Source organism: Oryctolagus cuniculus, chromosome 8, assembly GCF_051225735.1.
Source record: "Oryctolagus cuniculus isolate XC-2025 breed Fujian yellow rabbit chromosome 8, ASM5122573v1, whole genome shotgun sequence".
Classification (NCBI taxonomy): domain Eukaryota; kingdom Metazoa; phylum Chordata; class Mammalia; order Lagomorpha; family Leporidae; genus Oryctolagus; species Oryctolagus cuniculus.
In genome coordinates, this window is record NC_142874.1 from 101,473,826 (window position 1) to 101,501,588 (window position 27,763).

The 27,763-nt window shown below is 39.9% G+C and overlaps 1 protein-coding gene across 3 annotated transcripts in view; it reads right to left on the bottom strand.

Annotated features, from left to right (window-relative positions):
• Positions 1–27,763, bottom strand: part of GRID2 (glutamate ionotropic receptor delta type subunit 2) — a 1,603,946-nt gene that overhangs the window by 303,748 nt on the left and 1,272,435 nt on the right. For all 3 annotated transcript variants that reach the window (XM_051819557.3, XM_051819556.3, XM_002716957.6), the window contains exon 13: positions 6,957–7,152. In XM_051819557.3, coding sequence (XP_051675517.1) covers positions 6,957–7,152 — 196 coding nt within the window. The remainder of the gene's footprint in view (positions 1–6,956; positions 7,153–27,763) is intronic.

A 27,763-nucleotide genomic window follows, 5' to 3' on the forward strand; every position in this document is an offset into this window, starting at 1 on the left:
ATTTGCAATAGCTTTCTTTCTTGTTTCTTGCTGTAAATGCAAAGCATTCAAAAATAAATAAAATTCACATACTTGCATTATGTCTTCCAGCCTGCTGCATGTGTATGCACACACTCAGCCCTCTTCCCTCTTACTGTGGGAAGACTGTGCTTCTAAATCCAGCCTTTTGACTTGTACACCAAACCCTAGGACTTGGCTTCAATTCAAGTTGTTCAGCAGTTCTCCTGTTCCTCTCCTGTGGCGTCAGTTTCTCCCTTTTCTGTATCATTCCATCAACATACACATACTGCATCTATCTTCTTCCATTAAAAAAATCCTAAAGCTTCACATCCCTCTCCAAGAAACCCTCTGATTTCTCAGAATTTCCTTTAAACAAAAACCCCTTGGAAAGGTTCCCTCTTCTGGTAATCTCTACTTCCTGTCTTGCAATTATTTTTTTTCTCGCCAATCTAATTTCTTTTCCTTGCCTCTCCAAGATTTGCTTTTGTCAAGGTCACCACTGATTGTCGGTTGCCAAATCAATGCTCAATTCTCAGGTTCCATCAGACTTGATTCATGAGCATCCTTTGACAGACAGTGGACTCTTTGACCTTCTTGAAACCTTTTTTCATTTGCTTCTAAACCCTACCCTGTTTTCCTCCTGCCTCACTGTTAGATGCTTCCTAACTCTGTTATGCCCTTTCTGTCTCTCCTTCCTCTAAATATTAGATTACCCCAGGAATCACTCTCGATAGACATCTGGCTTTCCTCGATACTCTCAAATCCTCTGTAGCACTATTTGGTCTTATGACTTTAAATAGGAACTTTTTGCCTAGATCAGTAATAAAGCACTTTGTGTTGACTCCTGTGCCAAAGACCAGTTCTCAGGGGTTCTTCCTTAGTTTTCCGAGTCTCCACAAGTGGCAGCTCCATTCTTTCAACTCCTTAGGCCATTGACATTGGACTTGATCTCAATTCTTTTTCTTTTCTTTTTTCATACCCCATATTCAGTCTTAGAAAATCTTGTCAGAGATCCCTTCCGAAGAAACTCAAATGCAATCACTTCATACCTCTTGCACTGTGATTTCTCCTTATTCTCCCACTACCTGCCTCATTTGGATTACTATGTGGCCCCCTCACTGATCTCTCTGCTTTCATCTTTGACCTCCGTATTCTCCACGTAGCACCTAAAGCACAGTTTTTTTTTTTTAAATTTTATTTATTTGAGAGGTAGAGACAGAAAGGTCTTCCTTCCATTCATTCACTCCCCAAATGGCTGCAAAGGCCGGAGCTGTGCCTATCCAAAGCCAGGAGCTAGGTGCCTCTTCCTGGTCTCCCATGCAGGCGCAGGGGCCCAAGCACTTGGGCCATCAAAAGTTAGATACTATCTCTCTTATCCAAACCCTTCCTGTCCCCTCCCGCACCTCCACTTCTCACTGTCTATGTGGCTCCCGAGCCCTTCTTCTGGTGTCTAGTAAGATGTCACTTTGTCAGAGATGTTTCCCTAAGTGAGGGCAATATCCATCTTTCTGATCCTGCTTCCTTTCAGTCTTACTCTTCACATTTGTATTTAGAGCCCGTCAGCATGCCTTTTGTTTTCTTGGGTAGGGACTTGGTTTGTTCTGTTTTGCTTTTCAACATGTAGAACAGTGCCTGGTAAGTAACCTGTTCTATTCAGCTGCTCACTGAACATGTGTAGAATGTATATGTAAAGCAACAGGTTCACTCCACCCCTTTTCTCAGCCAGGCTAAATACAACTACCATAGGCTTACTGCACCAGTACATAGACGCTAGCTATTTCTGTCCTGGTACTCCAAAATCCATGATAACGGCCCTGATTGCTAAGTCTTTTATCTTTGCTGTTTCTGCTTGAATACTCCAGGTTTTTGGGCCAAGATTAGAGTTGGGATCTGAAGTCCACTAGTTGGTCTGAATCCTTGATGAGTTGACTCTATGACTGGAGCTGGTCAGTTCTCAATCATGGTTCTGTCTTTATCCATACTGCTCTTGAACTTTGTGGATTGATGAACTTAAAATCCATGCAATCTTTCTGATTGAATAGTGCTGCTGCTGGCATCACCACTCCTCTGTTAGCATTCATCTGAGTTTACATCTGCTTTGACCTTTGTGGTTGAAGTACTGCTTAATTACCTCCTCAGTTCTCAGGCTCTGACAGGAGTGCTCATCATATCAATCCTGACTTTCTTTTTTGACATTTAGATAGGTTTAAAGGCAAACTTAGAGGGAGAGACAGAAAAAGACGCATCTGTTAGTTCACTTCTGCAATATCTGGGGTTGGGGCAAGCAGAAGGCAGGAGCCAGGGATTCTATTTGGGTCTCCCACATGAGTGGCAGGAGCCCAAATACTTGGGCCACCATAGGCCCCTTTCCAGGCCCATTAGCAGGAAATTGTATTGGAAGTAAAGGAGCTGGGACTTGAACCGACACTCTGACGTGGGATCAGGGCATTCCAAGAGGCAGTTTAACCTGCTGCTCCCAAGGCCCACTGCTCTCCTCAGTATCTTTATTTCCCTAGAGTGGTCCTCATTGAGGACCTGTTCTTCCACCTGAGCTACAAGAAGTCACCAGGCAGGGATCATTGCTCTCGTGGTAATCGGCACCTTCTCCACTTCAGTGTAATGCACAGATCCTTCATGCCTGGTCTGATCCTTACTTGAGATCTGGAAGTTTCTTTATCTGCTCTCAGAAATTACCTGTCTTAGGTCCCAGTCATTCCTCGTAGAGTAATCTGGTGGACGAAATTCCATTAACGTGCTATTGCCAGTAATGGCTTCGTGTCTTCTAAGATGTGTGTTTTGGCAGGAGCTGACTTTGCATGGTGGTTTCAGCAGGCTGCGAGTGACCAGCATGGCGTCCTGACTCATTTCCAGCATCCCCGTTGCCACTATCAGTTTTGCTCAATGCAGTAGTCGTCTGATGTGCCCAAATGTGAGTTAGAGATCATGTAACTCTTCTGTTCCAAGCTCTCCTAAGCGTCCTATCCCACACAGCGTAGAAGTCCATGTAGAATGTTCCATGCAGTTGCAGTCTTGCAGTAGCACAGCTCAAACTCGGGCATGCATATGAATCACTGTGGAAGCCTGCTAGACTGAGATTCACGTTCAGCAGGGCTGGGGAGAAGGCCTAAGAGTTTGTATTTCTAAGAAGCTCCCACTGCTACTGATGGTGCACATTGATTTACAGGAACAGCTTTGAGTAGCAAAACGTTACTATGCTATGTCTCCTCTCTACCTCCTGACCCTCTGCCTCCTGATCTCATTACACATCTGCAACCCCTGAGTTCTGGACCTACACTGGTCTCCTTCACCTTGGGATTTCCAGGCATGCCCCTACCTCAGAGCCTTTGCACTGGCTGACTCTCTGGAAACACTTTACCCAGATATGCACATGTGTTCACCCCCCCGACATGAACTTCAAGTCTTCATTCCAGCATCAGCTCATGAAACCCTTCCCCAGCCACTTGGTCTAGTAAGGAGACTACCTTGCTTCCCCATATTCCATGTCTCCAATACACTTCTTGATTTTTTTTAACACTCAGATTATAGAACACACAATACAGATCATTTTTCCCTCTTGTTCACTATCTGCCACCTCCCATCAGAATGTTAACTATGTGAAGGCATTTGTCTTCATTTATGTTCCCCCCACTGTCTAACGTGCTGATACCTAGAAAATACTCAATAAATGACTGCAGAGGAAACGTGGGAAAAAATTAAGCTCCATTTTCCAAGTCATACTTTTCCTACGTGTGCAAAAGGTCTTAGGCAGAATAAGACAGAAACAAAGTTTGTTTTAGTGTAATTAGCATAGCTCAGTCCAGGTGAATGTCTCAAGAATAGCACGTCAGAGCTCATTTCTGTAACGCTCAATTTATACAGACTTCTTAGGTACAAACAGAAAGGAAGATGTTAGATGGGAGCAAGAATCTACCTTTAAGTGAGAGAAACCAAATGAGACAAGTAGTTCAATTAAGAGTAAGCATAGCCTGAGACACGAATGGGATCTATTTAAAGTAATAGATGGTAAGGAATGCTTTTCACCATGATGCCGGCTCTCCTGGAAGGCAGTGAGTATATATACAGACTCTTGTTGAAGTTATTGTTCAAGAAGGTTTGGCCTTTTGTGGACTGTTAACCTAGTAGCCCTCTGAGGTCTTTTCTGCCTGCACAAATTAAAAATCAATGACAGAGAATTGGAAGCTGCTGTGTGCTTTGTGCACGACTGGGTTGCTCAAAGAAGAGGAATCCACAGGCACATTTCACAGGCTACAGTCATCAGTTTTGCAAACCCCCAGTGAGACTGAGCAGGAGCGAAGATTATCTCCTGTTGGTTGGTCGGTTGGTTTTGTTTTACAATAGAAACTGGCTGAGATCTTGCAAACGGAACCAAAATACATTTTATCATTTCTACTTATTTTTGCTGCCTATTCAATTTTCAGCTGTCTTTGACTTAAGTTCAAAGAGCCACACACTCAAAATACATCCTACACACAAAGTTCACGTAGATATTTTCTACTGTGAGTTTATAACACCTTTCTTCACCACCACTGAAGTAAATCAGACGATGGAATAAATAATGCTTTAATATTTGACGGCTGCTTTGTAGTTTTAAACTCATTAGTTCTCCTTTTTAACAGAGTACCAAGTAATAAAAATTGTTTTCTACTTCATTTACTGTATTCTCTCTTTATTATGTCACAATTTTCAGTGATAGGGAATATCAAACAATAACGTTTTTTGGTTGTAATTTACTACATAAACATTCTTTCAGGTAATTTTCAGAACCATCTTATGAATTAGGTTTACAGCTCTGATCATATTATGTACTGATGTTTTACATATATTATATTTAATCTTGACAAAAATTGTGTGAGGAGGTAGGAATTCCTATCATGATGAAACTTCAAAGGCCCAGGAATTTCAAGTCACTAGGGGTGTGTGTGAGTGTGTGTGTGTGTGTGTGTGTGTGTGTGTTTTAAATGAGCTAGATTGTAACCCAGGTTGATGTGCCTGAGAAATTCAGGCTTTTAATTTCTACACTATTATTTTACAGAAGAGTAAAGTGAGACAGAGAGAAGCCAGTTGACTTAAAGCTTTTCCCTTTAATCTTTGCCCTATTTGTTTTATTTTGTAGCATCGATAACAGTGAAAATCATTTTGTTTAACCACGAGTTTTAGTTCTGTTTTATAGTCCTCACCTGATTTTCTGTTTCATGAATCCAATGACCATTTCTCAGTTGATGAGTTTATTTTCAGTTCTTAGGGCAGCACCTGACATGTAATTGGTACTTAGCAAGTGTTCCAGACTGTATAAATTAGTGAATGCATACAGATGCATGATTTTACTATTTTATTGAGAATATGTGTGGTTGGAGAGAGTTTCTCCAGAAAGGGACTGTATAGAAAGAGGTTGTAAGATATGAGGAACTTTGGCTCTTAAAATGGGATGGATATGTAAGCTCTGGATTTCTGTATATTATTCAGGAAATAAAATTTATTTTCAACAATAGACAATATCAAGGAAAAAAAAAACTCTTCCAAAAGCCACAAAGTAAGTATACTTACACTGGAGTTCAAATCCATTTGCATCCTGCAGTTATCTAATAAACCCCCGAAAATGCCCACCGAAATCTCCTCCCCAACATACATGCCCACTCAGCTATGCAATCTGTCATCCCAGCACCCACTCCACCACTGGAGGGACCATCAAATTCACCTTTCAAGATCCCATGGCCCTTTTGAGGAAAATAAGAAAGAAACGCTTTGGGATAATATCTGGGACCCTGGGAAACCGGGATGAGTATCCTGAGGTTGTAGGAGTTAGAGGGCAGTGCAAACATCTCAAGGACAGTGCACTTCCTTTAGGGCATCATTTGTACTCGGAGGTTCGTGTCAGCCTCATCAGTTCTCAGAATGAGATTTGGTGACTGTAAAAATTACTAGGCTGGCTCTAGAGGCCTTCGTATTGGCAGATAAAGGGCACCAAGAGAAAAGGCAGAGAATAACGCTGGAAAATGGCGAAAATTTTTTTAAGTCGAAACATTCTCCAACCTGGTAGTATTGAGTCTGCTTTATAAACAGGAAACATAGACTCGGAAACATAGAACTTGCTGTATGGTGGGGGTCACAGGGAAAAAGCACATACCACGAGGGGTCCTGTTCTGACCCTGTCTTTCTATAATTATTTACTGAGCACCAACCATATGATCTTCATTAGGCCAGCCCTTTCGAGAAACTGTAAGCAGCAGACCAGCTCGCCCTCTCACAGAGGCTGATGGGGCCTGGGTTGCTTCTGTATACATGTTCTTAGCTGTAGCCCAGAACAAATCATTTGAAGCTTTTCACACAAAGGAAAAAAGGAAAAAGCCCCTCTCGGTCTTTTTTTTTTTTTTTTTTTTTTTTTTTTTTTTTTTTTTTATAGTTACTTCTAAATGATGGCTACAGAAAAATAAGATGTAAATGATTTTTCAAATGTGGAAAGAGAATCAGACACTGGTAGAAACCTTATTTGTTGGGGAGATTAACTTTCACTTCCAGCTAGCTTCGCATAATCACAGAAAAGATAGGGTTCTAATCTGAAAACAAACACAGTATTGGAAGTACCCTGAGTCATTTCGAAGGAGCTGGATAACCTGAATGATATTTGCAATGAGATTTGTAAAAACTTTGAAGGCTTCCTGTTTGTAAGTCCTTAACCCTTTCTGAGCAAAAGAGCAAGCCTTGCATGTGTTGTCTTTAGCTTTAGAAACGGGCTGGAAGCTTGTCCAGGAGACACCACAGAGGACTTTGCATTCCTTCTACTGGTATGCTTAGTTGCCTCAAGTACTTTAAGTCCACAGGAAACATAACGGAGCTGAAAACTCCATGCCAGAGCCAAAGAATAAAAAGAAATCTGCACAGTTTCCACAAGGGAGATCACCAGGTAGAGGCTATTAATGAAGAACCATGGCCAGTACCTTCTGAATGCCTGCCGGGGACTCCAGAACATTGTTCTCGGTGCCGTTGCTTCGGTTGATCATCCGCCACATCTGGGAATACATGTTGTCCCTCTCAAAAGGGTTCAGCCCCTTCATGCGCACCTGCTCATACACAGCCGAGTCCAGCACTGTGCCGTACGGGATGTCTGTTTGCTTGGAAAGGTCCTGGAGAGACCTGGAGTGTTGGACAAGAGGGGAGACACAAGAAAAACGGTGCTGAATGTTCTCGAATGGGTGTAAAAGTAAAGAAAAGGGCAACGTATGTGAAGACAGGTAGCAAAACACCTGTGAGTTTTTGGTAAATGTCAAGAATATATAAGGAGAACCACCAGGTAGGGAGATGGAAAATTAAAAGACGATTAAAAACCATCATTGAAGGAAAGATGAAACTTTCTAGAGAGGATGCAATACTTTTTGGTGACTCTTTATTAGGAAAATAATGTAGCCTTTGCATCAAAGCAAAGACAAGTTAGATTGCTAAGCAATCACAAGCATTTAATAGTTTTTTTCTTAAAAGAAAAATTCAATGGGTAGTAAGCATTAGACTTGTTCCTTTAGGTAGCAATGCTAAAATGTTTTTATAAAACAATTGTGTTTTATGTAAACAGGTTTAAGTGTACACTTAGGAATTAATATAGGTGATAGTTGTTATGTATTGAGTGGGTGCTACATTCCGGCCAGATAGTTGACATATTACTCTCACAGAATTGCCTTAGATTCAGAACTATTTTACCCATGTTCTAGATAAGGGAACTCCTGTTCAGAGGATAAGTGACTTGATTAGTATGTTACAGTCAATTAGGGACAGAGCTGGAATTCAAATGCAGATGTACCCAGCCCCCAAAGCCATAGTGTTTTCACTGCCAGACACTGATCCTTATTTCTATATGTATGTATGTATGTATATATATATATATATATATATAAATTTTTTTGCCATAAGGTAGGAGTGTGTGTGTGTGTCAGAGAAACGTACACACAAAGGGGTGGAAGAGGCTGACTTCTATTTATTTCAATGGAATAAATTTCATGCTTCTGGAAGCTCAACATGTTTTCAGCTTTCTCTTTTTCAGCAAAATGCTAAAGCATTTTCAAATCAGTCTTTGAGTTAGAGATCACAGTTATTCGTCGCAGGTTGTCCATCTCTGAATTGGCGGTCAGTTTTCTTAAATTTTAGCATCTGAGTCCATCTGCTGATACTTTTTTTATTTTTTATTTTTTTGACAGAGTGGACAGTGAGAGAGAGAGAGACAGAGAGAAAGGTCTTCCTTTTTGCCGTTGGTTCACCCTCCAATGGCCGCTGCAGCCGGCACACTGCGCTGATCTGAAGCCAGGAGCCAGATGCTTCCTCCTGGTCTCCCATGGGGTGCAGGGCCCAAGCACTTGGGCCATCCTCCACTGCACTCCCTGGCCACAGCAGAGAGCTGGACTGGAAGAGGAGCAACCAGGACAGAATCCGGTGCCCCGACCTGGACTAGAACCCGGTGTGCCGGCGCTGCAAGGTGGAGGATTAGCCTATTGAGCCGTGGTGCTGGCTGCCGATACTTTCTAATCTGAAGACCCAATGACCAGTCTAGTGGCTGATGTTTAAGAACAAGTATATGTTTTTGGCATACCGTTCAAAATCAGATGCTGGCACACTTCAAACTTGCTAATGTCTGGGGATGGGAGCAGATGCTCTGAAACGCTGCACCACATTTTGAACAAGAATAAATGCCTACAACCCTCCACAGTCATAGGCCATGAGTGTCATGGAATGTATACCTCTGACCTTTTGGTCTGTATCTGGATAGAGTCGGCTGCAGATTTCTTGGAGGCCTTTATGACCAACACTAGCAATGGGAAAGGGGATTGGGAATACTGTTGTAGTTCACTCATCTCCATCATGAGCAAAACTGTATTGTAAACACTAAATTCTGGACTATGTTGGTTAGGGAAGTGTTTGCACCAATTTCTAAGAGTAACTTTAGCAGAATTTAATTTGCATTTTATTGGGTTTGTGTTTTTGATGTATATCATTTACTACACGGGAACTTGATGAACTCAAAAGGTACTATTTGACGTGAGGAGTTATCTGGAATATTTTACAACTACTGAACTAATTCTACTTAAAAGTAAAATGACTATATAAATGAGGAACTGAGGGCAAGGGAAGTGATGATAAAAGTGAGCTATTTGTAGCCAGGGTGCAACTTATATCACAGAGGCAGACGCCAGAATGAGAAGGCATCTGCCTCTGTGATATACCTCAATCTTAGTTATACGGCAAGAGGAATTATTTTTTGAGAATAATTGAGTGTCATTTAAGTAGTAGGATTACTAGTATATTAAAAATGCCAACATTTTAGACCTATGTCCTATTTTAGGGGAGGGATGCACGCAAGTGGTAACACAGGAGGAAGGAATGAGACTTCTGTACAGATTATAATAGGCCTCATTCAGTCAAATTCTATAAATACAGGAGTCCAGATTAGGTAGTTCTGTACCATATGGAACCTGAAGGTCTCTGGGTGGAGGAGACTAGTGTTAAGGTTCATTAGAAACCTCACCTGTATACACTTAGCCACTTGTGCTGGGCAGTTCTGGGAAGCAAACTTGAGTATAAATATCAGCAGCCTTCAGTTTGATGGAGGCGATTATTGGCCAGGGTAAAATGTTGTTTTATGCCTATATTTAAATATTTATCTAACTCGCCCAAATAGTTACATTGGCTAAATACAGTTGGCCCTGTATAGTGAAGTTTCTGCATCCATGAATTCAACCTGGGAGAAATTACAAATGTAATAAAGATGTACAGACATTTTTCCTTGTCCCTATGCCTTAAAGATAGAGAATACCAATGATTTACATTGCATTTACTTCGTATTAAGTATTTATGAGTAATGTAGAGGTGATTTAAAACATAAGGGGAAATATATGTAGATTATAGACAAATACTATGAGGTATTACATTAGGCTTTTGAACATCTGTGGACTTTGGTATGCTTGGGGACTCTTGAAAGCAATCTCTCATAGACAGTAAAGGACAATTGTATTGTCAAATTAATGCTTCCTCTTAGCCTTCCATGAAGAGAATATTGAGATTAAATGTTGATCTTTAGTGTAATGAGGTTTCTGTGATCTATCTTCACCTTAAATATTAACTTCACAATACAAATACAGAACTGTAGCACAGTCTAGTTGCTGAAACTGTTGTGTACACAGTGAATCTGTAGAACATCTGGATGTACTGCCCATGCCAGGTTCCTGATGTTTATTTTCAAGATACTTCAAATTTAGAATGGCAGAGCATTTTGGAAATTAAAACAAAGGCATATTCCTTCTAGTAGTTCCTGATATCAAGTCCAGCCTATAAATTTGTCTTGAGGTATGATAGCAATAAAAATTATAGTCTGTCTGATTCAGCATCATTCCGTTCTAGTAACCAAGATTGCACCAAAGGTGACAGAAATACAATGAGGCAAAATGAAGTGAACCTAAATAGCTTATCATCCAAAGAGAAGGCTATTTTAGGATTCCAGTGCAGAAAGGGCATGCCTGTTATTAGTGGGCATTTTGTTATTTTTATCCTAATGAGATCAGAGAGCAAGTACAGCAAAAATGTTGTGGTCTCTATTGTGATACCCTAAAAGAGATCTACTAAATTATTCCAAGTGATAATCTTCAGTAAAGGAGAATATGAAGGTCAAAATTTGAGCACATATGGCTTAGACATTCCTATTCACTGCTTTATAAAGCAAACGAATCCTAGAATCATTAGATTCTATTCTAATCCTAGAACTTAATATGTGTAAAGTAACATACCTCAGCAAATATTGACTTCTTTTTCAAAACAGTGTTAAAGTTTCTGAGTCAAAGAAAATATGGCAAAATATGGAGCACTCCAGGAAGTGCATCTGATAATACACTAACACCTCGTTTCTGCATCACATAACCCATGGAAGATGGAATTAAAAGATGTTTATCTTGGTGTAAAGACTTTTTGGAATCCATGCAAATGAAGGGTTTTCAAAAAGTTTATAGAAATGTGTATGAACAAATGCATGCATGTCAAAGTTTTTTGCACTAAAATAAGCTTATCTTTTAGTTGCATTTTTTTTTCGGTGAACTTTTTGAAGTACCCTAAAAACTCACAGAAAACTCGGTGAATGTTCACTCTGTGAATCTACCAAACCTGAGCCTTCCTCTCCCAACCTCACTTGTGTAAACAGTTAAAAATAAATATCTGTACTTTTAGGTGGTGGACACTAAGACAAAAAAAAAAAAAAAACACTTTGTCCTGCAAATCAGCCTTATTTTCTCAATTTACTGATATTATTTTATTCCATGCACTGTTCTCCTGTAAAATTAGCATCAATCCATGGGTACTAAAACATACTGAGATTTGATAAGTAGGTGGCATTTAGTCATTTGTGTGAATATTACAAATACCAAGGAACTGTCTAACAGCACAATTCTGTAAAAATTTATACAAATTTGAATGGACCTTGGCTTTCAAATGCTTCCCATGAGCATAAGCACTTAATCCCCTTCAAGCATTTAAAATTGTTTGATAAAAGTGATACTTTAATAATAGATATAGGTGATAACACTAGTTTGACATCGGGTATGTTAGATTTTAAAGTCAAGTGGGTCATTCTTTTTTGAGCTGTGTGAAGTTAGGTATTATTGAAGATCTTAGTTTCTTCATCAACAAAATAGAACAGCAGTATCTTTCTCATCATTAACTCTCGGAGAAGATCTGTTACAACAGCACTTCATCAAGTTATCTATTGCTTTTAGAGGAAGATTATGATGATGATGATTTTTCTATAATCATCTGTTAGGTTTCCCTGATGCCTGATTTGGGGTGTGTGTGTGAGAGATCTCTTCCCCTGAAATATTGTTGAAGAGGAGATTCATACCTTGCAGTAGAATTAAATAATGCACTATCCCTTTCTAAGGATGAGATTTTTCAAATCGATGATACTAAATGGTCATAAGTTTTTTTGCAGCAAACCGTTTAGGACATTTATATGACTTGTGTTAATGGATTATGTTACCATGAATGCTTTGCTCAAAGTACTTTTCTGAAACCATCAGCTAGTTAAAAACATATCTATCACCTAGACCCTCTGCTTGAACCTGTAGTCACATTTTTACCTATTTTCCTTTGACAAGAGTAGATGTTACTCATACAAAACGTTCAAATACTGTAACTTTCATAAACCTTTCTGTTGCTCATCCATCTTCCTGTTTAAAAAACCTTAGTCTGGTTGTATGGAATGTTCATGAACAAATGCCGAGAGCGAGCTGCCAGCCCTGGCTCTGGGGAACTCTAATCCCATTTTTTTATGGAATGGAACAAGTCAACTCGAGTTATCACCTCAGAAGGGATTTTTCCTCAGAGGGAAAAAATAAAACGCGACTGATAGAGTAGGCACAGGATGCTTCCTGTGTGCACCCCCAACTCCATCCAGCTCCCTCTTCTTCTGGATGCTGATGTCAGCATCGCCAAAGCAGGAATCCCGTTGCTGCCCCAAGTTCACTTGCAGTCTGGAAAAGTCTCCCTAATGCCCCCTGCTGTCCAGTGGTTGCAGCTGTGAAAAGCCTGTGTGTAGAGGCAGGGTTTTGAGCATAAAATGTGATGCAACATTTAAAACTTAAAACAGCTACTATGCCAGCAGTGTTTGTTCAACTTGCAATTTCCCCCTCCCTGTTCAACAGAGGGAAATAGTTTCTGGAGGTTTGAATTAGCTATTGCATGTAATACAATTTGCTTACTAATTAGCTCTCTATAAGTGCTCAATTACTGGTAGTTGTAATAATTAATTTATTATTGTTACTGTGATTACTTGGCTCTCTGTGATGGTAGTTGTACCTGCCATCTTATTTCTCATCAGATTGATTCTCAGTTAATGGGTCTTCCTTATCTGCAGCCCATCGCTCTAACTCCTCCACTTCCCTTCTAACCTGTAATTAAGTTCTGTACCTTTCACATTCTAAATCTTGCAAATGTGTCACAACCTTTGTCTTGCCATTGCCAACATCCCTATCATTTCTACCTGGACAATTATTTCCAGGTCTCTGCTATTTCTACTCTTACCTAACATCAATCCATCCTCCATACCACACTTAAAGCTTTATTTCTAATGCGCAGAGCTGATTATATTGCTGCCATTTAAAAATATTTCCTATGTACCCCGGTGCTTTTAGACAATAGATCAAACTCTTTAGTCAACAAGATTTTTCAACATTTTTCTTTAAACTTTTTTAAAATTTCTGTTCTAAGAAACAACTTTTGCCTCATTCATATTCACCGTACAGGCCAAACAAGTTGTTTCTTTATTTCTTGCTTTGCCATATGTCTGTGTCTTAGAAGGTATTTTTCTCAACCAAAGATGCTTCCTGGTTTACCTGTTCATTTCCTTCTTTTCAAGATCCAACCCCAGCGACTTTCTCTATGCTTGAAATATATCTACATTTTAGCATAGCTGGTTCTCGTGATATTTTAAAAATTCATCTCGGAAACCCAGAGTCTAGCCTGAGGTCTGGATTTGTCAGCCATTAATGACAGTCATTTGTTTGAGCTAGTCTTTACTAGAAAAATACTTCTGTTTTACAAAGTCAGCATTCCCATTTAAGTAGCATTGCAGAGGATGAAATTTATACAAAATATTATCAGGCATGCTGTGGGTGATAGATTTTGGCCAGAAATATTTCTAAGTGTTTATAAGAAGTCTTATTTATTTTCATTTAATTTGAAAGGCAGACACATATACACACACCAACACACACACACACATGCACACACAGATCCATCTTTGTGTGTTTCACTCCTGTTTCACTCCTCAAATGCCTGCAAAATCCAGGAGCTAGGAACTTGATCCGGGTCTTTCACATGGTTGGTAGGAGCTCAAGTGCTTGTGCCATCATTTGCTGCCTCCTGGGATGCCAACAGGACGCTGGATGGTAAATGGAACAGGCAGGACTCTAGGATAACCGGAACCCCAATGGTGGCTTAGCCTTTTGTGCCAAAAATCCATACTGGCTACAAGTATTCTATAGTATGAAGACAAAGTCTTCCCTCTGCCATCCACCTGAGGATCTTTGGAAATTTCCCTGTAATGAAATTAGCTGTGAAAGCTTTGTCAGTCCACCAGTGAATTGCTAGCCAAAACATTTTTGCCATGTTTATAAACTAAAAAAATTCAGAGACAAGGCAAATAAAAAAAATCCAAATGAGCAGAATTGAAAAATATTTGGAAAAACTGAGTTTATAGCCCATGATTCTGGCAGTCATAGGACTTGGACAAGTGGGATGTCTGTTTCTGCAAGGGTAGTAGTGCAGAAAGAGAAGAAGCATTTGGTCTGTTGAGAAATTTCCAAATGAAATAACAGAAGCAGGTTGGAACAGTGAGGAAAATTACTCAATGAACTCCCTGGACAGAAATGATTAAAAATGTAAATGAACTTATGATTTTTTTAAATATCTATAGATGAGGTGAGTGCCAAGCACAGGGAAAGGATAGTCACTCCTGGGACTGGAGTTTCGTGTAGTGGCTACGTGGCTGCTCCAGATACCTGCATCTCACATCAGATTACCTAGGTTCCTGACTCACTTCTGCTCCTGATTCTAGCTTGTATCTAATCTGCACCTTGGGAGGCTGTAGTCATGGTGCAAGGAGTTAGTCCAGGATCCTGGCTTCAGCGTGGCCCAACCTTGGCTATTGGGGGGCATTTGGGGAGTGGACCAGCAGATGGAAGATCCCTACCTGTCTGTCTGTCTTTGTGCCTTCCAAAAAATAAATAAAAACCTATGAAGCACAGTTACCTTTGGTAACACTGAATATTATTACAGAAAATAAATTGTTTGGGGGGGTTGAATAGATAAAGAAAAGGAGAGGGCATATGCTCTACTCCTAGAAGAACGAGATAAACACCATTGAAAGGCGCCCCATCTTTGTATGTTCCTCATCTTAGGTGCTCAAGCCTTCTCCTTGGTGAAGTTTGGCCAGTCTCCTCAGGTAAAAGTTTGCATCTGAAGTTGAATATATGGTGAGCTAAACAAGACTCCAGGATGCCAGAGGGAAGTCGTGTCTGTAGGTTGTCTGAGCCATGCTTAAGGGCTCAGTGAGCTCTTTCTAGCTCCTGAAAGATGCTCGTATTTAATGAAAGCAGGCTAGGGAAAAGGATTTGAATGTTCCTTCAGCCCACTAATACTGGGTTTTCTTATTGTAAAAGGAATAAGGTCAAAGTCATGTTAATGGAAGAAATGACCAGGGTTCTCCTGTAGAAGATGAGATTGTGCAGCTAAGGGTGTACTTTCCAGGCGGGGTCCCTGGCTCCCGGGAAGGGGAGTGTTTACCAGTGCGGAAGCACCTACGTCCTCCTCCCCCTCCTCAATGTCAACCTCTTCCTTCTCAAAGCAGCAGAGGCCCTTGAAAAGCAAGCTCAAGGTTGAGGCCAAAACATCTGAGGGAGCCTAGGCGGGGCAGAGTTAGCGCTGCTACTCTTGAGACAGGGAGGGTTTCTCAAGCCAGGTTTTTTTGGATGCACAGGGGTGGGTATCAGACATGCCATAGGAGGGCCAGAGAGGACTGGAGATGGAGGGAGGCTCACGTGGTACAGCCTTTCCCATCCCTCGCCCTGTTCCTGGTCTCAACCCTTCACTTGCCCAAACCTTCTCGTATGCAGTACAGCAGAGTACATTAAAGACAGCTCCTGCTCCTTGGGCTCTGAACCTCTACAGAATGCTTGTTAGAGCTGGATGTTTTAAGAACTGTTTAAGCACCAGAATTTCTAGCGTGTTTGATGCAGAGCGAGTGTGTGGCAATACTCAGGAGGAGGACTCCCGTCCCTTCGTGGTTCATCGCTGGCGTAGGGATTACAGCCCAGTCCGTGATGCTCAAGTCTTTCCTGGCAGATCCATGAGTATCTCCTGTGTGCTCGGCCCCACAGTTAGTCAGGGGCACCCCATCCTCTATGCTGTATAGCAAGGATGCTCACAGGTGAAATTTTAAGTTCATATGAAACACACTCGAGACAGAGGCCCGAGACTACCTGGAGAGATATGCAATTTATAGACAAATTCAAGAGTTGTTCAGATTTGTGGATACAATGCCTTGTTTTAGAAAATGTAAAGGAAGATGGAAACATTCTCTTTCTCTAATTGTGACTAAGCACATATATTAACAATGGTTGGTAAACTCCACTGTCACACAAATGCAAGAAAATAGTTACCTGAAAACCAGATTGGCCTCTCTGATTTCTTGACTGCATTATAAGCTAGCCCCTCCCCCCCCCTTTTTTTTGACAGGCAGAGTGGTCAGTGAGAGAGAGACAGAGAGAAAGGTCTTCCTTCCATTGGTTCACCCCCCAAGTGGACGCTGCTGCCGGCGCACAGCGCTGATCCGAAGCCAGGAGCTAGGTGCCACCTCCTGGTCTCCCATGCGGGTGCGGGGCCCAAGCACTTGGGCCATCCTCCACTGCCTTCCTGGGTCACAGCAGACAGCTGGACTGGAAGAGGAGCAACCGGGACAGAATCCGGCGCCCCTACCAGGACTAGAACCTGGTGTGCTGGTGCCGCAGGTGGAGGAGTAGCCTACTGAGCTGTGGCACCGGCCACAGCCCTTTCTTTTTTTACAATATGAATGCTCAAAAGTGGTAGACCCTCTATTTTTCCACTAGAAGCTTCATGACCCTGACAAAATCTTCTTTAACATAACTATGATAATGGCTATTCAATATTTAATATTTATTACTAAATGGTGAAATGAATGACAATATTTCCAAAAGTTCATGGAAAAACAAAATTTAAAGGTAAGTTTGGCTGGCATCGTGGCGTAGTTGGTTAAGCTGCTGCTAATGATGCCAGCATCACATACTGGATTGCCAGTTTAGGTCCCAGCTGTACTTCTGACCAAGCTTTCTGCTAATGAGCCTGGGAAGACAGACGATGGCCCAACTATTTTGGCCTCGGCCACCCATGTGGGAGATGTGCATGGAGTTCCTAGCTGCAGAAAAAGGCTTGGCCCAGATGTGGCTGTTGTGGCTATTTGGGGAGTAGAACAGCAGGTGGAAGATCTGTTTGTCCCTCTTTCTTTATTGCTCTTTCAAATAAATACATCTTTTGCTGGTGCTGTGGCTCACTTGGCTAATCCTCTGCCCGTGGCGCCGGCACCCCAGGTTCTAGTCCTGGTTGCTCCTCTTCCAGTCCAGCTCTCTGCTGTGGCCTGGGAGGGCAGTGGAAGATGGCCCAGGTGCTTGGGTCCCTGCACCCGCATGGGAGACTGGGAGGAAGTACCCGGCTCCTGGTTTCAGATTGGTGCAGTGCCGGCCATAGCGGCCATTTGGGGAGTGAACCAAGGGAAGGAAGACCTTTCTCTTTCTCACTGTCTATAACTCTACCTGTGAAATAAAAAAAATACATCTTTTCAAAAGCCTACCTTTTCAAAAGGTAGGCTTATTTTGGTGCAAAAATTATAAAATCCATGCATACAAAAAGTTCATGCAAATGCATATTATGAAAACTACATGAATTTAAAAATGTTGCTAAAAATATTCATCTTTTAATTCTAATTTAATTCTATGAACTTTGTGAAATACCTTCCACTTATTGTACATATATTTGTATGTATAGCACCATATGTTATGTAATTATAAAACATATTTAAGCAAAATTCCATTGCAAAATTTGCCAGTATTCTGTAAATTCAATTATCTTGCAGTTTTCTTGTGAACAGGATAACATATGTGCAGTATCTACCTTGCATATCATGAAAAGATAGTGCTTGTTTACCTCAGGAAATTAGGACCAAATGTGAACTAGCCTAAATTCCCATGAACAGTATTTTGGTTTGTCACCATTGATTGTCAGTTGATTGTAGAATCTATGTTAAGATGATCTTCTCAAATAATCCAACAGATTTTAATAATGGAATAGTGGATTTTTATTTTTCTATAGCCTTAATACAGAAAAGACATTGCAAATTACCATAAATTTCCTAAACGATGTTAAGAAAGAATCCTAATAAAATTATAACATCAGAAGTTGAAAGTTATCAGAGACATGACATAATTCAATTATGTGCCTCAAGGTACTTCAGTCAGCCCTGAAAATGGACTTTTTTTTTCTTAAGGCATTCACTAGGAAGTCCTTACTCATGCCTAACCCAAACCCTACTATTTCAGAGGAGTTTCTCGTTTTGTTCTTAGAGAAAACTTACAATATCCTCTCTCACCTCCTCTAATTCAATATTTCTTTATTGACTTATTCTAATAAAACATCTAATAAAGTTTCTAACAAAACATTTCATTTTTATTCTTTTTCCTTCTCCTTGTTGAGTTAATAGGCCTTGTAGTTCTTAACTTACTATTCACTTATTAACTACTTATTATTCACTTAACTACTTATACTTAATAACTACTTATTAATCACTTTTTTACACTGTCATCTTTTATAATCTTTGCATATTTGATGGACATTGTAAGTAAGTATTGTTGTCTTTGAAGGTCCTGAGCTGCTTTTACTCCTGCTTGATAATTCTAGTCTTTTTCTTTATAATCGTCAATGCTTCATTCCAAATTTATAATGGATGCATTGCTCATTCTGAAAATGATTTTGCCCCTAATTCTGAACTACCATAGAAATGTGCACACTGCTTGTCTTTTCCAGTCCTGAGAATTATAACATATTTGACACTGTTAACCTTCAGCTTACTCTTCATCACCTTGTGTAATTTGTCAAAGTCTTTATAAATTCTGGCAGCGTGGTTCTGGTCAATAATCAGCCTTACTCAATATAGTGTCATTTGCATATTTAAAAAGCCTATTCCCTATTCCATACTTCAAATTAACACTGAAAGTGTTCATTAGAATAAGGCCCAGTGCTGACTAATCGAAAAAACTTTATTCAGTGTACCCCCTAAGGCTGACATTGAACCATTGATCATTGCCTTGCATATGATCTACGGACAAGCTATGGTATAATAATATACACTAATAATGCATGAAACAATGATCCAAGTAAAATGTGGTATGGATTCAAACAAGGAATCAATACGTAATTTGTAATTTTTCCCCCTAGAAAGTCTTTTGAGAAGCTCAAAACATTAATCATATTATCAAAGTTCCCACAGGAGAAAAAAGACTAAAGAGAGACAAGTTACTAGATAACAGTAAGCTACTTTAGTAGGCCATTTAAAGGTCCTAAGAAGCATTACTGTCCATGTAAGGTAGAAAACCATGGTGTTATAGTTTGAATAGGATTTGGCTCCCACTCACATAGATGCTTAAAATTCAAAGTCTATGTTAACAGGTAATAGTTGATGAATAGGACGGAGGCTTAGTCCAACTCTGGTGTCTGAAGGTGGGGCCTTTCGGGAGGGATTGGATTGGAGTATGCTGCCAGGTTGGAGCCTGTGGTTGAATGATGGAGGCTTTCATAAGGAGAAAATATATGGAGAGTGGATGAAGAGTGTGCTTCCCCGTTTCTGCTTCCTGGCTTTCCATGTGATTATCCCCACCATTCTCCCACCTCACCATGGTAGCCACTGATCTTAGACTGTGAACTTCCAAACTGTAAGCCAAAATAAACCTCCTTGCTTCTCAAGAAGCTACTCTAAGGAATTTTAGGTAAGTAATGAAAAGCTAATACATATGGTTTCAGTGAATAAACCATTAAAGACTAAACTCTAGAGTTTTTATGAAGTGGAGCATAGGATCAAATTGCAATGGACAACTTGAAATATTCAGTATGCAAAAGATATATTCCTGCTTCCCAGAGCTATACATTTGCGGAATTCTCAAACACATGTTATTAGAATGATTCAGGGAAGTTACGCTCTATTTCCACCTAGGTCATACTTTGTTTTCGAGGAGTTTCAACTATGGTTACTATTAAATGCTAAACCTGATGCTCAAAGGTTTTATTACAGCCACATTGAGATGATTCATGCCTGAAGAGTTCATTTGGCAAATGTCTCCCACCCCCAGCTCAACAGCACATCCTCAGAGTTCTGCAGAATCCCTTTCAGGAGACCATAATCTTGATCTGGAAAAAAGGAACCCAGCCAGCCCAGCTAAAGACCTTGTTCTCCCCTTCCCTAGTGCATTGAATATCTGGAGTGTCAGGCATCTTCCAACTTGTTCCTTAACATCAGGGCTTGAGAAATGGGAACTGTAGTAGGGATGTGAGTGGGTGTAGGAGGCAAGGAGAAATCCATTAAAAATAAATTGAATAGGTGATGGAACTGTGGAGGAAGTAAGAGGATCAGAGAACTAATGGGGTCAAACAGGTGCTTGGCGCAGGCTGGAGGTTAGTGCACCAAGATAGCCTGTGTGATAGAGAGGCCAGGGAGAGAAAGGAGTAACTGGAAAACAGATACGAAAAGGGAAAGATGAGAGAGAGTGAAGAAATAAGTGTGTACTCAGTGCTGATTTCAATATATGACTATTTTTATTAAGGTGTCTCTGTGACAATATCTCTTGAGTTTTCTTATACTTTGCTGAGGAATATACTGCAAGTATTTCAGTAAGTGCAGAATTTTAAAGTTGTTGGGACCTCAAAAAAAATTGTGCAAACTACTGAACAAAGCACTTTAAAAAGCTTATGGAAAATGGAATTGAAAGAGAAGTTCATTTAGGAGTAAAATTTCTTAAATCTACACATAAGAGGTTTTTAAGGAGTTCATGGAGGGGCGGGTGCTGTGGCATAGAAGGTTAAGCCTCCGAGTACCCTACAGTGCTACCATCCCATATGGGTGCCAGTTCAAGCCCCAGCAGCTCCACTTCTGATCCAACCTCCCACTAATGCACCCAGGAAAGCAGTGGAAGATGGGCCAAGTGCTTGGGACCCTGCAACCATGTGGGAGACCCAGAAGAAGGTTCTGGCTGTTGTGGCCATTTGGGGAGTGAATCAGTGGATGGAATATAATCTCTTTCTGTATTTCTGCCTTTTAAATATTTTTTAAATTCATGGAAATGTATATTATGAATAAACTACACATGGATTTGGGGATTTTCATGCATGGAAGTAAATTTATCTTTTAATTTAATCTTTCTATAAACTTTTGAAGTACCCTTTTATTAGAAGAATGAGAGAGGAAATGGATCACTTGGGGAAAAAATGGGGAAATGAAGTACAAAGTAATTTAATAACTTGCCTGATTTGTTAGTAACTGGAGCCTAAAGACTTGACCCTAAGTCCTAGCCTCCCTCCTCAGTGCCTCACCAAATAACATTGCCTGCCTGTTCTCTTCTTGCTCATTTCCATTGCACTTTTCCCATGTTAGTTTCACAAAGCATGCCCCATATGCAACCTATCTCATTTAGGATAACTAAACCCAGGAATAGGGTTTTCAAAATTTATTTAGCAGACTTCAGGTAAGGAAGAATACTAGCAAGAAACAGACCAGATGGGAATTTATACTTCACAGGTCTCGAGACTTAGAAAAATAAGATTGGAATGAAGGTGGTGGGTATGGTGGGAGGAACAAAATCAGAGAAAGAGACGAGAGGATTTGATTTGTCTAGACTGATTCAGCTCGCCCAGAAGAAGATTATTTTAGGGGCTGTGGGAGCTTGTTAGGCTGGCAAAGTTTTGTCTTGATGAGCTCTGTGTAAACAGAGTCTAAGACAAGGCTAATATAGCTCTGTCCCTGGTAGCCACAAATAAAAGTGGGAGACAACTTTAATTAAATGCTTGCTGACGGGTAGCTTTAAAAATCTACCATGCTTCTGAGAGTTTTTACTTTTTGCAAAAAAAAAAAAAAATCCTGTCTATGACTATATGGCTATATGTTCATAAAACATGGATCATTGGGGCACTTGAGCGCTGGTATAAGTAAGTCATTTCAACACCAAACAACTGAGAATAAGGAGATGAATGTCTTCCTCTGTCTGCAGTGCCTGTGTATTGTGCAGTGAAGCCTTTACAATGCTGTACTAAAATGCAACATGAAAGCAGTATGAATCAGCCTTGGCTCACCACAGCCACCTTGATTTTGGCTGCTCCTAATAAAGTGTGCAATTCCCTGCAGAGAGCTGTGTAATAGGCTTCTACTGTAGAAGTGAAGAGAGAGTGGGCGAGACACCAAGGAAACCTAGAGAGCATATAATTCTGAACTTTTTTTCCTGGAAAAAAAAGGACAAAGGCATGACTTTCATATTTCTGATTTTTTATGAGGTCATGGAGTTCCATAGTCTCACACCAGAGTCTAAGAAATTCCTTTCATATTCATTCATTAAATGAATACTTGTAACCAATTACATACTCAGTAAAGTATTGCATAAGGTATTATGTTTAGTATAAAAGCAATAAAACAGTCTTCAAGCACATGCATTTTATTTGGGAAGGTAACACAAGCAGAATAATAGGCCAATGCAAGGCTAGACAAAGTTCAGGGTATAAATAAGGTAGATGAAAAGTGTTTCAAAAAAGGGAGATGCTAAATTTATTAATATGAGGCAGTTTATGAAGAGGGGGTGATATTTAAGCTGTGTATGATTATAATGAAAATAAAGATGAATTAGAAGAGAAAAACTTGCCTGGCCAACAGATAAGCTCACCCAGGGTTAGTGCCAACCACTATCAGCAGCAGTTTGAACTTAGTGCTAATTAGATGGACCAGCAGAGCGAACAATTCCTCTAAATTATTATAGATGCTTACATTCAGGGTATACTAGTGGTGGTGTTTTTTTAATTTTTGAGGGCACAGAAGATTAAGCAGTAGGGCCAGGAGACAACACCTAGCAAACTGGAGCATGACTGATGAGGTGGCAGCAATGTCAGAAATGATAGAAATACCAACATGGAAGCTTGATGTTCAGGTGAATTTGGTGGAAGAGTTTTAGTGCATACAATCATGGACGAACTAGTAAAAAGAATAGTGGTTAATGCCACCAAAAATGGAGGAGAATCTAGGAGCAGCCCAGTGAATCACACTTGGGCTGCTGGAGACCAGTAGAAAAGGAAGTCAGTGTTATGTATAGTGTACCCAAGGACTGTGCTTTTTTGTGACTCCCCTCACCTCACCCCATTTAATGTTTTCATCAGTCCTACACATGTATCACCACAGATCTCTTTGGAAAAAGGATTAAAATGAGTATGGAATCCTGACAAGGTTATTTAGCTAATAAGTGACAGAGGATTTGAATGTAGGTTTATTTGAATCCATAGCCATGCCTATTTCTTTGATAGCATATAACTTAGAGATATTTGGAACTAATCTAGCTAAATATAATGTTATTTTCTGAAACGCTGTTTTCTTTTTAAATTTTTTTTAAAAAATACCCTCAGGATTGTCATTTACTCATGTATTTCATTCTGTAAACATTTAGTGTATCGCTCTGGGCAGATGACATGGTCCAGTGGTTAAGATAAAAGTTCAGGATCATATTGCTGGGGTTCATGATCCTAGATTTTTTTTTACTCTAAATGAAGATGATATAACAGAGCCCTCATAGGGTAATATCAGGGTCAAATGGGAAAATATATGGAAAGCACTTAGAAAGCTGTCAGTCACATAACCAGCAATACATTCAATAAGCATCAGGTGCTACGTGCCAAACTTCCTGAGCCATTAGGGATACAAAGATGAAGAAGGCATATTCCCTGCCTTGCAATCTCAAGGAAGACACATAGGTAATAACTAATTGTACCTAGGAAAATGGAAGATGCCAGAAGAAGGGGCCTGGGTCATTTAAGGAAGAGGGAATAGCATGTATGACTTCAGAGACAAGAAATGTCCGACAGAGTTTGCCTTGACTGGAGTATGAACAAGTGTGAGAATGGATGAACTAGTGCCGCTGGACGGAAATGAGACTGGACCAGCCTTGAAAGGCTCAATCTGCTCTGCTAATGGAGTTAGACTTGCTCTTGATTCCAAGAGGTAGTGATGGAGGATCTGAAGACAGTTTTGAGGATAGAAGGTGGCAGTGGTGTAAATTCTACACAGTCTAAGATAAAGTGGAATGGGAAGAGAACGGATGGAAAGAAACAATAGTTAAGGTTAAAAGAAACAAGAATACGAAGTAGAGCAGCAGTCAGGGGAAGTTGGGGATCTTTTATGGCCTCAGATCAATGAAGGGAAGAAAGGCGGGATAAAGGCAAGACTCTAAAACAGGTAATGAAGTAGAACAGATAGAATTAGTCTCATCATTACTCTGAAAAAAATTAATGTAATCCATTCCCTTATGGGTGTAATGAAAAAAATCACAAGAACATATTAATTGATGGAAAAGATCATTTGATAAAATCAGCAACCATTCATGATGTAAACACATAGAAAATTTTAATAGAAATGAAGGTTCTTAATGTGATAAACAATGTTTGCCAAAAAAAACCTGAATGCTTTCATATCAAGATTAAGAATAAAGAATAAAGTTTTTTGCCCTCACCACTTTTTAAAAATTAATTTAAAAGGCAGAGGAGAGAGAGAGAATGAATGAATGAATCTTCTATCTGCTGGTTCACTACCCAAATGACCATGAATGACTGGAGCTAGGCTGATCTGAAACCCTGGGCCAGAATTAAATGAGGGTCTTCACATGGGTATAGGGGCCTAAGGACTTGAGCCATCAACTGCTACTTTTCCTGATGCAATAACAGGGAGTTGGATCAGAAGTGGAGCAGCTGGGACTTGAACTGGTGCCCATATGGGTTAAAGCTGATGCTGCAGGCCACAGCTTTAACCTAAGCCACAGTGCCAGCCCTGTGCTCTCACCACTGTTAATTTGACATTATTTGAAGTTCTAGCTATCAAAAGATAAGTAACTTCCAGCTGTCTGGAACTGTAATTGACATAAAGCTTTGCATTGAGAAACCCCCAAAAATAAATCTACCAGAAAATTTGTAAAATGATGAAATAAGCATACAAAAATCACTTGTATTTTTATACATTTGGTAATAAATTTATGGAGGCTGAAATTAAAAGTCCAATATCATTTTCTATCACTGGGGAAAAAAAGAAGCACTTTAGAATAAATGTATAAAGCATATGGAGGACTTATATGTTGAAAATTACAATATGTCAATGAAAGAAATCAAAGATCTAAACTCAACCTAGCATGTTCATAGATTGGAAGACTCAAAATAGTGAAGATGTGAATTCCCCCCAAATTGATATGCAGATTTAATCCAGTTCCTCTGAAAATGTTAGCAAAATTTTTGGTGGAATGACAAAGGAACCAGGAAAGTTAAAAATATTCTGGGGAATAACAAAGAGCAAGTTGGAGGACTAATTCCATGCAATTTATATAATACTCTTAAACGAGAGAAATTATGGAAATATGGGACGTATCATTGGTTAACGGGATGATGGGAAGGAAGGAGTGAGTGTGACTCTAAGGGGTGGAATGAGTAAGTCGTTTGTAGTGACAGAATACTTCTGTGTTGTGACTGCAGTGGTGTTTACTGGCGTTTACACACGCAATCCAGTAACATGGAACTATATGCACACATTGCAGCTCTATTTCCTGACTGTGATATTGAACTATCTCTACTTAAGATCTAACCTCTGGAGGAACCTAGGTGAGGAATATGTGGTATCTCTTTGTACTATATCTTCATAATTTCCCGTGTACATAATCTCACAGCACAAATTAAGAGTGCTGATTCAAGTAATAAGAGCTTACTCTATGTGACAGCCTATGAATTATTGACATTTGTCTTTCAAAATTTTACTAAATTTTTCCTATTTCCTGAAAATAGCCTTGTACTAATTTTTTAATCAGAAGAAAATGCATTCAGTCGAACTTTGTTGCTCACTAAAAGTGGGAGGCAGCATGGGGCCCAGGGACAGCAGCCTCTGAGATGCAATTTTATGCCAGAATGCCTCTGCAAGGTAGCCTAACCTGAGTGAGTTCTAAAACTTCATCATATAGGTAACCATCTTGTTGTCCACTTGTTTAGCTAAAATGTGGCAAAACCACATCTACTTTTGAAGTATCTTGAAAAAAAAATACACAGAAACAGTGTTCCTGCATTCACTATTACCATAAATGTAAGTCTGGAGGGACAGTTTCTGAAACCAACTTTCTCGTTTGTTACATTTACCCCTCTGGTGCTGTAAAATTAAATAGCCCTCCAGACAGGAAGACATGGGGATCGGGTTTAGATCATGAAGAGGCATACGAGGTCAACAGCACGGGTGCCTGTCCAAGAGGCACTGCTGATGATTCTCCCCACCCCCCTCTGCTTTTTCTCTCCCTCCATTCTCCTTTCCACAGACAACCCTGTTTTTCTTAAATGCTGGCACCCTCTGATACCCTCAGGAAAAGTGCCAGCTTCCTTAACGAGTCTTGCCATGTCCCTCAGATTTTCATCCCATTCTCCTTTCCATTACACAGCACCTGTCAATAATGTTAGGGTTTTCTCCGTGATTTTACTACCACACTTGGTTGTACATTTAGATTTCTAAGCCTGGGCTGGCTCATACTGTCCTGAGAAAAATGATGGGTAATTTTTCCTTTGCAAATGTATACAAATAATTGTGAGTGCAAAAATCCTGTCACTGGTATGCCAGGGAGAAAGAGGTCCCCGCTAGTGATTTATAGAATATTTATGTAATATTTATATAATTTTTAAAAAATATCTGCTTGGAAAGAAATATTTTCTCAGTCTAATTTGATTCAGTGACAGAATTAAGTCAGTATTTGCTTTAGTTCAAACCTCCAGCGTTATGGAGGATGCGTATATGAACCACAGACATGGTGGGATACTGAGCTCTCTTTGAGTAGACTCCAGCTTGCTGACAGGCCCAGGGAGTGAAACCACTCAAGTTTCATCATAAAAGACCAATTAATAGTTATTAATAACTATAGACATGCAACTAATATTTCCCTCTAGCTATTTTGTGCTTTTATTATGTAAAATGAGTAGTGTTTTGGAAAATTACATTGCAAAAAAGGCATACGGAGCTCACGTTGACCATGTATGCTTTCCTCTGAAAGCACTCTCAAAGTATCACATGCTGCATTTCACTATTCCCCCCTTCAGCCTGGTTACCAAGAGAAATTAGTGCATTCTGTCTTCCAGGAGTTTATAAACAATTAGCCAGATACTTCCCCTTTCAATGAGAATAAAAAGTCTAACTTGTCATTGGAGTCTTCGGATATGGCATTTTTTCCATTGAGGAACTGCACTCTACATCTCAATACTGCCCATCGAACTGTGTCACAGTCTGTCACATTGTATCATGTCAAACAACAGAACATGGTGATGCTGTAGGACTCCCATTATTGAAGGGATACAGAATTTAAACTTGTGGGTCGCTGTTTCCCTGGAAAATTCATTTTCAAAATTTTTATTGAGGGCAAGTGCCGACTAGAAGGTTAGGAGTTAACAGGTATCTAATTTTAAAAAGGGGATACAATTTTATAAACAGTCTTCAACTTCCCAAGAATAAATCTATTGGATTTCTCATATCAAACAATAAGAGTTCCTGTCAACCATCTGTTCGAAAAACAAGGGATTTTTCTTTCCCCCTCTCATTGACATTCCTCTAACCACATCTGCCCATCCTGGGTTGGAGAAAAAAATTGAATTCCAGGAATGAAGATGTGACTGGTGTATGTGTACCAACGCACAACAAAATTGAGCTGGGAAAAAGGTGCACTGACATGCACTGCTTCCTTTGGTGATGAGAAAGTTCTAGAAATATAAATGATTAAGAGGCATGATATCCAATGCTGTTGTGAACAAAGTTTTTGTTTTTTCCAAGTAAAATCAGACTTAGACTTTTCCAAGAAAGTTTGGCATTAGTGACGATAGGAGCTTTGAATGTTTCCAAGAAATACTGCAAGCA